Source organism: Nerophis lumbriciformis, linkage group LG25 (assembly GCF_033978685.3).
Source record: "Nerophis lumbriciformis linkage group LG25, RoL_Nlum_v2.1, whole genome shotgun sequence".
NCBI lineage: Eukaryota > Metazoa > Chordata > Actinopteri > Syngnathiformes > Syngnathidae > Nerophis > Nerophis lumbriciformis.
Window position 1 is genome coordinate 33,648,856 of NC_084572.2, and position 12,559 is coordinate 33,661,414.

The 12,559-nt window shown below is 35.7% G+C and overlaps 1 protein-coding gene across 1 annotated transcript in view; it reads left to right on the forward strand.

The window, feature by feature from the left end:
• The window catches only part of LOC133621844 (GTP-binding protein 1-like), a 35,936-nt gene extending 24,574 nt beyond the window's left edge, over nt 1-11,362 (forward strand). The window contains exons 9-14 of the mRNA XM_061984242.1: nt 122-266; nt 3,154-3,336; nt 3,449-3,584; nt 5,558-5,736; nt 5,800-5,913; nt 10,790-11,362. Of these exons, the coding sequence (XP_061840226.1) occupies nt 122-266; nt 3,154-3,336; nt 3,449-3,584; nt 5,558-5,736; nt 5,800-5,913; nt 10,790-10,927 (895 nt within the window). The 3' untranslated portion in view covers nt 10,928-11,362. The remainder of the gene's footprint in view (nt 1-121; nt 267-3,153; nt 3,337-3,448; nt 3,585-5,557; nt 5,737-5,799; nt 5,914-10,789) is intronic.
• Nucleotides 11,363-12,559: the final 1,197 nt, after the last annotated feature.

Consider the following 12,559-nt stretch of genomic DNA (forward strand, 5'->3'; position numbering starts at 1 on the left):
AGCTGTGTTCTATTGTGTTTCTGGGCCAGGGCCAACAGGTAGCAAGTGAAAGTGTGTGAATACGATACGGTATTTATTAAGCGACCGTCGTGTAATATCATTTTCATCTCCGCCCCTACAGGATGTGTCCCATATTCCAGATTTCAAACGTGACGGGAGAGAACATGGACCTCCTGAAGATGTTCCTCAACCTCCTCTCCTCCAGAACCAACTTCAACGACGACGAGCCCGCAGAGTTCCAAATAGACGACACGTACTCCGTCCCGGTACGTACTGGAAGATGGCGTCCACGTTAAGAGATCCACCGATACGTTTTTTTGTTTTTTTTAAGGGCCGATACAGATGATTAGTAGTAAAGGAGTCTGATGAACAATATTTAGAGCCCATATTCATTTGCAGTAAAAGTTGTTTAAACATGAATAGCACCGTATTTTCCGGACTATAGAGCGCACCGGTATATAAGCCACACCCACTCAATTTTAGAAGAAAAAAAAAATGTTTTCATATATAAAACGCACCGGATATATACGTTGTGTAATGAGTTATTTACACAGTAATATATTAAAAATAGAGATATCCGATAATTGCCGATATCCGATATTGTCCAACTCTTAATTACCGATTCCGATATCAACCGATACCGATATATACAGTCGGGGAATGAACACATTATTATGCCTAATTTTGTTGTGGATGCATTAAACAATGTCACAAGGTTTTCCAAAATAAATCAACTCAAGTTATGGAAAAAAAAAATGCCAAAATGGCACTGCCATATTTATTATTGAAGTCACAAAGTGCATTATTTTTTTTTTAACATGCCTCAAAACAGCAGCTTGGAATTTGGGACATGCTCTCCCTAAGAGAGCATGAGGAGGTTGAGGTGGGCGGGGTTGGGGGGTGTATATTGTAGCGTCCCGGAAGAGTTAGTGCTGCAAGGGGTTCTGGGTATTTGTTCCGTTGTGTTTATGTTGTGTTACGGTGCGGATGTTCTCCCGAAATGTGTTTGTCATTCTTGTTTGGTGTGGGTTCACAGTGTGGCGCATATTTGTAACAGTGTTAAAGTTGTTTATACGGCCACCCTCAGTGTGACCTGTATGGCTTTTGACCAAGTATGCTTGCATTCACTTGTGTGTGTGAAAAGCCGTAGATATTAAGTGACCGGGCCGGCACGCAAAGGCAGTGCCTTTAAGGTTTATTGGCACTCTGTAATTCTCCCTACGTCCGTGTACACAGCGGCCTTTTAAAACGTCATACATTTTACTTTTTGAAAACCGATACCGATAATTTCCGGTATTACATTTTAAAGCATTTATCAGCCGATAATATCGGCATTCCGATATTATCGGACATCTCTAATTATACATGTTTATTTACATACTTTAAGTGTTTCCAAACAGGTGTCTGTAACACGGCAGTAAAACGGCTGATCAGACAAAACAGAAGTCATCGTCATGTCAAGTTAGCTCTCCAATCAGCTAAACAAACTCAATAACTCCACGTTGACGTTTTGGTGTATTTACTGAGGAATTTGTGAAACTGAAACGATACAAAAAGAATGTCGTTGTAAGTTAATAATACTAACACAGACACTCGTAAATGTGTTCGCATATCGGCTAATGCTAACGGCGCTAGCGTCATTACATCACGATAGCACGTACAAATATGCATGAAAACACTCTCTGCGGACATCACACATGGGACGGTTTAGTAAGTAAGAATTTATTTAGTTATATTGTAAAACTTAACAAATGTTGCTTGGAGCACTTGTACTTCCGGTCGAAAGCACTAAACAGAAGGAAATACTGTAGACCATGCTTATTTAACTGGCGGCCCTGTGGGTCATAAGCGGCCCGCCAAAGCTTTTTATTTGGGCGATCAGAGCTGGTTTAATACATGAAGTGCTAAATTTGAACACTAAAGTGAGATAACGCTACACCTCAGGTTTAATGGTGATGAGTCAAATTCATTGTGTGCAATTTTTTATACTATATTCTATACACGTAAACATTTGCAGTTGTTTGAATGTATTAACACTAAAGCTATTTTATTCATTTAAAATACACAATGGACATTATGTAAAATGCAAAACGGACGCTATACTTTTGTATTTTATGTTTATATGTTGAGTCTTACAATCCTAAATGAAAAAGAAAATAAAGAAGGAAATGAATTCAAAGGAAGGAACGTCAATCCCCAACAAAAATTCTGGAGCTTCTGTTTCTTCATGCGTTTAACTATCTGCGCATGCTAGAAACGAGTAGCAAGGGCAGAATAATACATTTATCGACAGTGTTTACTTTGTAGTTAAGTAAACTACCGGTAAGTCTTAAAGGAATAGAGGTTGTTCAAATGAATAGTGCTTACAAAGTGCAAAGAAGAAGAATTATGATAAATACTTTCAACCTTATTGAAAATAAGATATTCTTCATCTCAGTATGTTCATAATGACTGACTTAATTATATATTACAAAACTGTTGTATTACTCATTCATGGATGTCATTTTACTATAAAAAAAAGTCAGTAAATAAATGTATATATTTGTTAAACGCTCTGAAGTGGGAAAGGGGTAGGATTAAATAAGCTTTTCTTCTTCCTACTCCTTTTCGGGCATGATGTAAAGTGAAATGATGTGAAATTGTGTGATGTATTATTCTGTAAGTGTGTTCATGTTCGAAATAGACTAAAGAAAGAAAGAACCAGAGGAGGCACTTTTTGATGAAACGTCCACAGTAGTTGACGTTGACCTTGCAGCACCTGCAGTGAGCAAAATCGTCCACAAGAGGGCGCCACGGCACAGACAATAACACACCTGTTCAGTGTCGCTGCTTGTGTTTTTGAAAACTATTTGCATCATGGCCGTCGGTGAAGAAAAATCCATAATATAAGCCGTTCAAAGCGTAGGAAAAAAGTAGCGGCGTATATTCCGGAATTTACAATATTTATTTATTTTAAGTACTAAATATTGGTTGTATAAAGGTACATATTGTATCTGCTGATGTAGTTTGTTAAACAAAAAAAAAGGTATATACAGATATATACATTAAAATGCCAAATATCGGCGCCGATCTCGAGTTTGAAGGTAGAAAAGCGAAAGCCCGTTCCTATTTGCGAACCATCCTGATCTCCGCGTCGCCCACTTGTCTCACCAGGGCGTCGGCACGGTGGTGTCCGGGACGACGTTACGAGGGGTGATCCGTCTCAACGACACGCTGCTCCTGGGGCCCGACCCTCTGGGCACCTTCATCCCCATCGCCGTCAAATCCATCCACCGCAAGAGGATGTCCGTCAAGGAGGTGCGCGGCGGACAGACGGCGTCCTTCGCCCTCAAGAAGGTGAGCGGGAGGACTTGAGTTGAATGGTTTTCAACTCCGTCGTCACTTTTGTATTGTGGGAGGAGCCAGTGTTGTGGTTCTAATTCTGGTCCTCCCCCTCCCGCCGCTTCAGATCAAACGCTCGTACATAAGGAAAGGAATGGTGATGGTCTCCCCGAAGCTGGCGCCGCAGGCCACCTGGGAGTTTGAGGCGGAGATTTTGGTGCTCCACCACCCCACTACCATATCCCCGCGCTACCAGGCAATGGGTCAGTGCCCACACCTTCAACACCCTCTGACCAATAAGAGCAAAACGTTTGCAAGTACACCTAAATAACAACAAATTATTTTGTTTATAGACAGAATCAAATACTGTAAAAAAAATAGATAAAATCATTATTTTTTTCTTTTTTTTAAATAAATGTTTAAAAAAGAGAAGAATATTTGTATTTAGCTTTTATGAGGAATAAAAAGAGAATATTTTTGTTTTTAAAGTGAATAACAAATACTGGTTTTTATTTTATTCATTTTATTTTATTGTTTTATTTATTTTATTTTATTCATATATTTTATTTTGTTTTTAAAGAAAAGAAAGTAACAATAATTTTGTTGTTAAAAAGAATAAAATAACTTTTTAAAAATGAGAATAAAAAGCCAATTTATTTAGCTTTTATGGGGAACAAAATGTATTTTTGTTTATAAAGTGAATAAAATGAGAACAAATAATTTTATTAAAAGCTATTAAAATAGGGACAATTATTATTTTTGTAAAGAGAATAAAATGACAGCTTTTCTGTTTTTAAATAAAATAAAATAAACAATTATTCTGTTTTTAAAGAAAATAAAATGAAAATACATTATTTTGTGTATAAAATTAATACAATGTATTTTGATTTGTAAGAGATTATAATTATTTTGTTTTTAAAGAGCATAAAATCCCTTTTTTTTTAAAAACCGTAAAGGAACAATTTTTTTTTAGCTTTTATGAAAAACCCATTTCTTTACTTTTTAAAATGAATAAAATGAGAATGAATATTCTTGTTAAAGGGTATTAAAATTACAACAATTAGTATTTTTTAAAAGAAAAGAAAATGAGACCGTTTTTTTGTTTTTAAATGATCAAACAATTAAGCAATTATTCTGTTTTTACAGAAAATAAAATGAAAAAGTATTTTGTGTATATAATGAATAAAATAATGTATTTTGATTTGTAAGAGAATATAATTGTTTTGTTTTTAAAGAGAATAAATCACTTTTTTAAAAGAGAATAAAAAACAAGCTTTTATGAGAAACAAAATATATACAGTATATATCTTTTTTTAAAGTGTACAATTATTCTGGTTTTAAACAGAATACAATGAGAACAAACTATTTTGTTTATGAATATAATAAATCAATTAATTTTGATGTTTGAGGTAATAAAATTACCGGTATGTATTTTGTTTCAAAGAGCTTAAAATAACATTTCAAAGAGAATACAAGGACAAAAAACAACTTATTTAACTTTAATGAGGAATAAAGTAATTATTTTCTTTTTTAAGTGACTCAAGTTCAAGCTTTGATGTTGAATTTTTAAAAATCCATCATTGTATTCAAAATATAAATAAGTGCACACATTAATTTCAGGTTGAATATAATTTTTATTCACACTTTTAATGGATTTCATTTGTATTTTTCACACTCACATTTTGATATTTAAGCCTCTGTTTTTTTTTAGATTTTTTTTACAGTTTCACCTTCTTTTCCAGACTTATAATAAACATCAGAATATAGAACTATAACTCATAAATTATATAATTAGGAATTCATTTAAAACAATTGTAAGTGTGAATTAAAATTATAATCAACCTGAAAAAATTTTTATCTTTTCATTTTGAATGGACTGCTGGGCTCCCGTGACCTTTAGAGGGACACGCGGTAGAAAATGGATGGATGGATGATGCATTTTTCAAAATTCAACTTCAAAACTTGAACTTTCAGTTTCAAAGTAAATGTTTTCAAGTAGAAAACTTGTGGACCTAATTTACCTCCATAAAACCTCACATGTGGTTCCATCTTGTTAATTAATGACACTAAGCAGCCACTTTTATAAGCTTGTGACATCATCATATAATTTGTTGCATAAACCGCAAGGATGTATTTATGTTCTTTAAAAAAACAGTAAATTTTAATGCTTTGGGGAATGTACTGAGGAATTAGTGAAACTGGAACCAAACTAATGAGGTGTTTGCGTGCTCACCAGTCCACTGTGGAAGTATCCGTCAGACCGCCACCATCCTGACCATGAACAAAGACTGCCTGAGGACCGGCGACAAGGCCTCGGTCCACTTCCGCTTCATCAAGACGCCCGAGTACTTGCACTGCGACCAGAAGCTGGTGTTCAGGGAGGGGCGCACCAAAGCTGTGGGCACCATCATGAAGGTAGCGTCTCCCTCGAATCTCTGTGAAAGATAAATATATGTATTTAATGAAACGTGTTTGCAGCTGCTGCAGTCAGTCAACACCCAGGCGGCCAGGGCTCAGCAGGCCAAGATGCTGGCCGGCAAGAAGAGCGCCGAGGAGGGCCGGCCGCTCAGTCCCAACTCGGCGTCACTCACGGTGAGCACCAAGTGTGGCCTGAAATGGATATCATGCATGATACACTTCATAACGCTGACAGCTGTTGGCATTTAAACTCCATTTGGCTTTAATCATCTCAAAAAGTAACACCTGGTTGTACGGAAAAGTGTAAAAATGCCAGCACAGTCTGGACATTTTGCAACTCCGCTTGTTTTGATACGGACCATATACCGTATTTTCCGGACCATAGGATGCACCGGATTAAAAGGCGCACTGCCGACCAGCGGGTCTATTTTCATACAAAAGGCGCACCGGATTTTTTGTAAATGTAAAAGACTTCCTTGTGGTCTACATAACATGTAATGGTGGTTCTTTTTTTTCTTTTTCTTTTTTTCTTTTTCTAATTTTTTATTAAATCAACATAGAAAAGAACACACGATACACTTTCAACTAGTGCATCAACCCCCCCAAAAAAAAAACTCCCTCCCCCATTCACACTCATACACACCCACTCACACAAAAGGGGTTGTTTCTTTCTGCTATCATTATTCTGGTTTCCACAACATGGACAACACTTCTGCAAGGGACACAACACAGTCCCTGAAGCACACTTGATTGTTTGTGCTGCTGGTCCACTAACATTTTCATTTAATTACTATTTTTTTTCTTTTTTTTCTCCCTTATGTAATTATTTTTATATTGTTTTACTTTCCTTTTTATCCAAGAAAATATTTATTTATCTTATCTATAAAAAAAAAAGTTAAAAAAAAAAGGAAAGAAAGGACCCTATCTTCACCAGACCTGGCTGTAAATGAAATTAGCTTCATTTAAAGTTTTTTTTTTTTTTTTTTTTTAAACCAGGTCCAGTCCAGATAATGTCCAAGTCGGGTCCAGCAACACACACCTTCATTCATGTACACTGAGAAAAAAAAAAAAGAAAAAGAAAAAAAAAACAGAAAATTTTTGGAACACAACAGATTGCATATAATCTATAAACAAAATTACATTTTCAAAACAAAAAAAACAAAAAATGTATGTACAGTCCATCTTATGTTCAGGTCACTAAAAATGAGGGAATACAACAACAGATAACATGTAATCTATAAACATAATTACACTTTCAACATAAGCCTTTGAGGACTTCCCATCTTTTTTTATATTTTTTGGCATCATTATCGTTTTCAACCATGTAACTTTCTAAAGTTAAAAAATACTGAATAAATGTTTTAAAGAAAGTAATACTAAGTGAATATCTGTTTTTGGCCTTAAAAATAAACCTTTTACCGAGTACTATAATTAAATTGATTAAATCATGATTGTCAATGAACTCTCCCAAAATAACAGAAACCACATCAAGCTTCATAAACAAACCAATCCTTAAACACATTTTTTCAACTTCCACCCAAAAGGAAGACACAATATGACAATACCAAAACAAATGCAGGGTGGATTCAGACTCCTGACAACAAAATCGGCAGTCATCTGACTCTGTCATATTCCATAATTTTAACATTTTCCCCGTGGGTAAGAAGTTATAAATAATTTTAATTTGAAAATAACGATTTTGCACATCAATAGTAGTTTTATAGATTAGTTTGAATATTGCATCCCACGGCAACGGGCAGTCAAAAAAGTCCTCCCATTTTCCAAATGTGTTGTATGGGGCAGCCTTCAAAGATTTCTTTATTAAATAAAACTTATATATTTTTCTATTTATTTTAGTTCCTTTTTGCCAACTCGAATTTCTTATTAGAGGTTTACAAACTAATAATTTAGTATTTCCATAATTATTTGTTTCCATCTTTTCCCAATGACTCCTGTTAGTTGATTAAATGAAAAGCTTGAACAAGCATCACCATACATAGTTGTAAATTCATCATACTTCATAATCTTACCATTCTCATTAATAATATCATTGACAAAAATGATTCCTCTTTCAAACATATTTTTCCAAAAGAAAGGCTTTCCATCTATTACAATATTAGAGTTCATCCATATTATATTAATGGTGGTTCTTTGGTCAAAATGTTTTTCAACCTATTTTTGAGCCAAGGCACATTTTTTGCGTTGAATAAATCCGCAGGCACACCACCAGCAAAAATCACAAAAAAATAGGGGTGTAACAGTACACACAAATGTCGGTTCGGTACGTACCTCGGTTTAGAGGTCACGGTTTGGTTCATTTTCGGTACAGTAAGAAAACAACAAAATATAAATTTTTTTGGTCATTTATTTACCAAATTTGTAAACAATGGCTTTATCCTTTTAATATTGGGAACACCATAATAATTCTGCCCACGTTAATCAACATTAAACTGCCTCAAGTTGTTGCTCAGATTAAATAAAATGACAAAACTTTTCTTCTACATATAAAAAGTGCAACATTAAACAGTTTCAAGTCAACTCATCATGCTTAATTTATTACAGCATTTGGGAAGCCTGTAGTTGATTTATTATGTAAATGTTATATTTTTATCAACATGTGATAGCAGGGACCCTGCCATTCAAAACTAGTACAATGAAAAAATGGTACAATAGCAATAGGAGAGACTATTCATCCCTGAACACCATGGAGTTCATGTAGGCTTAATGATGCACTTACATTATTATATCAACTATCAGAGACAGAAACTCTTCATTCAACATAATGTCCTTTTTTGCTGCCTCAACACAGCTCCATCAACACAGAAAAAGGTAAAATTAAATATCAGACAGACAGGGCTTTGCTGTCCGTAACACGCACGCACACACACACACACACACACACACAGCAAAATGAGCTAACGTTACGCTAATAATTTTTAATAGAACATGTAATGTTTTTGTGTTTACTTGAGTCATATTGCAGTCTACACGTATCTCTAGTGTGTGACTTCCATCTACTGGTCACACCATGTACCAAATTATCATTACACTTATCATTACACCATGTACCAAATAGTCATTACACCATGTACCAAATTATCATTACACCATGTACCAAATAGTCATTACACCATGTACCAAATTATCATTACACTTATCATTACACCATGTACCAAATTATCATTACACCATGTACCAAATTATCATTACACTTATCATTACACCATGTACCAAATAGTCATTACACCATGTACCAAATTATCATTACACTTATCATGACACCATGTACCAAATTATCATTACACCATGTACCAAATTATTATTACACTTATCATTACACCATGTACCAAATTATCATTACACCATGTACCAAATTATCATTACACCATGTACCAAATTATCATTACACTTATCATTACACCATCTACCAAATTATCATTACACCATCTACCAAATTATCATTACACCATGTACCAAATTATCATTACACTTATCATTACACCATGTACCACATTATCATTACACCATGTACCAAATTATCATTACACTTATCATTGCACCATGTACCAAATTATCATTACACTTATTACACCATGTACCAAATTTTCATTACACTTATAATTACACCATGTACCAAATTATCATTACACTTATCATTACACCATGTACCAAATTTTCATTACACCATGTACCAAATTATCATTACACCATGTACCAAATTATCATTACACTTATCATTACACCATGTACCAAATTATCATTACACTTATCATTACACCATGTACCAAATTATCATTACACCATGTACCAAATTATCATTACACTTATCATTACACCATGTACCAAAGTATCATTACACTTATCATTACACCATGTACCAAATTATCATTACACTTATCATTACACCATGTACCAAATTATCATTACACTTATTACACCATGTACCAAATTATCATTACACTTATCATTACACCATGTACCAAATTATCATTACACTTATCATTACACCATGTACCAAATTATCATTACACCATGTACCAAATTATCATTACACTTATCATTACACCATGTACCAAATTATCATTACACCATGTACCAAATTATCATTACACTTATCATTACACCATGTACCAAATTATCATTACACTTATCATTACACCATGTACAAAATTATCATTACACCATGTACCAAATTATCATTACACCATGTACCCAATTATCATTACACCATGTACCAAATTATCATTACACTTATCATTACACCATGTACCACATTATCATTACACCATGTACCAAATTATCATTACACTTATCATTGCACCATGTACCAAATTATCATTACACTTATCATTACACCATGTACCAAATTTTCATTACACTTATTATTACACCATGTACCAAATTATCATTACACTTATCATTACACCATGTACCAAATTATCATTACACTTATTACACCATGTACCAAATTATCATTACACTTATCATTACACCATGTACCAAATTATCATTACACTTATCATTACACCATGTACCAAATTATCATTACACTTATTACACCATGTACCAAATTATCATTACACTTATCATTACACCATGTACCAAATTATCATTACACCATGTACCGAATTATCATTACACTTATCATTACACCATGTACCAAATTATCATTACACTTATCATTACACCATGTACCACATTATCATTACACCATGTACCAAATTATCATTACACTTATCATTGCACCATGTACCAAATTATCATTACACTTATCATTACACCATGTACCAAATTTTCATTACACTTATTATTACACCATGTACCAAATTATCATTACACTTATCATTACACCATGTACCAAATTATCATTACACTTATTACACCATGTACCAAATTATCATTACACTTATCATTACACCATGTACCAAAACTCAAGGCCTCTAATCTGTACTTGTAGTCATTTAAAAGTGTCAGTAATGTCATATATTTGTATTGCTCTGGCTCAGCCCAGAGTGAAGACAGTAAGACATGATGATGACTTTCCCTGCAGCTGAAGTCCGGAGGCGGAGGACGGCGACGAGGCGGCCAGCGACACCGAGGGAAGGGTGGCGCCAACGCCACCACCGCCGCCACCGCCGCCACCACCACGCCGCCAGCGGTCCCGGCAGCAGCGGCGGGCGCCGTTTGAAGGTGTGTCGTCGCCACGGAAGGAAAGTGAGCCGAGACTCTTTTTTTGCAAGTGTTTGCCTCCGTTCTCTCTCGCTCACAAAACTTTGGCAAAGTCGTTTTAGAAGGTGGAAGGTTGAAGTTGCGTTTTTTACCCAAACGCCGGCAGGCCACCGTTTGCTCGCTCGGTGTCGCCGCCAAACAAGAATGATACTTCCAGTGTTTAGTACAACGTTCGGAACCTTCCCTCTTTTTTTGAAAGAGCCGACTGACGCGCCGACAAAGCTCGACCGTTACCTCGCCAGTACGAGAAAACACAAGCCGGGACAATCTATCTTTTAGTTTCTCTTAATGACAAAAGAAGAAGAATGTTGTGTGTCGAGGTGCAAATCACGCTGTTTAAATTAAACGTTTGTGTTGGAAATCCTTTTTCAATAAAGCTGCTGCAAAAACTTGACACTTCAATGTTTTTATTAACGGTCGTCGCTAGAGATGTCCGATAATGGCTTTTTTGACGATATTGTCCAACTCTTAATTACTGATTCCGATATCAAGCGATACCGATATATACAGTCGTGGAATGAACACATTATTATGCCTAATTTTGTTGTGATGCCCCGCTGGATGCATTAAACAATGTAACTTTGGTGGTAGCGGGGGGTGTATATTGTAGCGTCCCGGAAGAGTTAGTGCTGCAAGGGGTTCTGGGTATTTGTTCTGTTGTGTTACGGTGCGGATGTTCTCCCGAAATGTGTTAGTCATTCTTGTTTGGTGTGGGTTCACAGTGTGGCGCATATTTGTAACAGTGTTAAAGTTGTTTATACGGCCACCCTCAGTGTGACCTGTATGGCTCTTGATCACTTGTGTGTGTAAAGGATGCATATATCATGTGACTTGGCCGGCACGCTGTTTGTATGGAGGAAAATCGGACGTGACGACATGTTGTAGACGACGCTAAAGGCAGTGCCTTGAAGGCACGCCCCCAATATTGTTGTCCGGGAGGAAATCGGGAGAATGGTTGCCCCGGGAGATTTTTGGGAGGGGCACTGAAATTCGGTAGTCTCCCGGGAAAATCGAGAGGTTTGGCAAGTGTGCCCTATGTCCGTGTTTTACCGGATATGTACAGCGGCGTTTTAAAAAGTCATTAATTTTACTTTTTGAAACCGATACCGATAATTTCCGATATTACATTTTGAAGCATTTATCGGCCGATAATATCGGCAGGCCAATATTATCGGACATCTCTAGTCGTCGCTCGTTAGGGATGTGTAACATGCACTTTTGGACCGATACGGTACTCAACCATAACATATTTTGCTACTAAAGTGTTGATAAATGATTGCGTTTGATACAAAAACCTCATTTAAATATGAGCTGTTTATAACTGCGGTCCAGTTTTTACATCTGTTATCACATTTCTGAGTCATTTGCAAGTTTTAAGTTGCAATAACATTGGCAAGACATTAGGTGGCAGTAGTGTATGGTTTGTGGTGTGTTGGATCATCAGTTCAGTCTTTTGTTGTGCACTTAAAAGTGTTAATACTGTAAGTATTGTGCTGATTGTTGCAACGTGCACATTTGAACTGATACGGTACCTGGGATTCCATACCGGTACTTAACCATGACACATTTTGCTACTTTTGTGTGTGTTCAT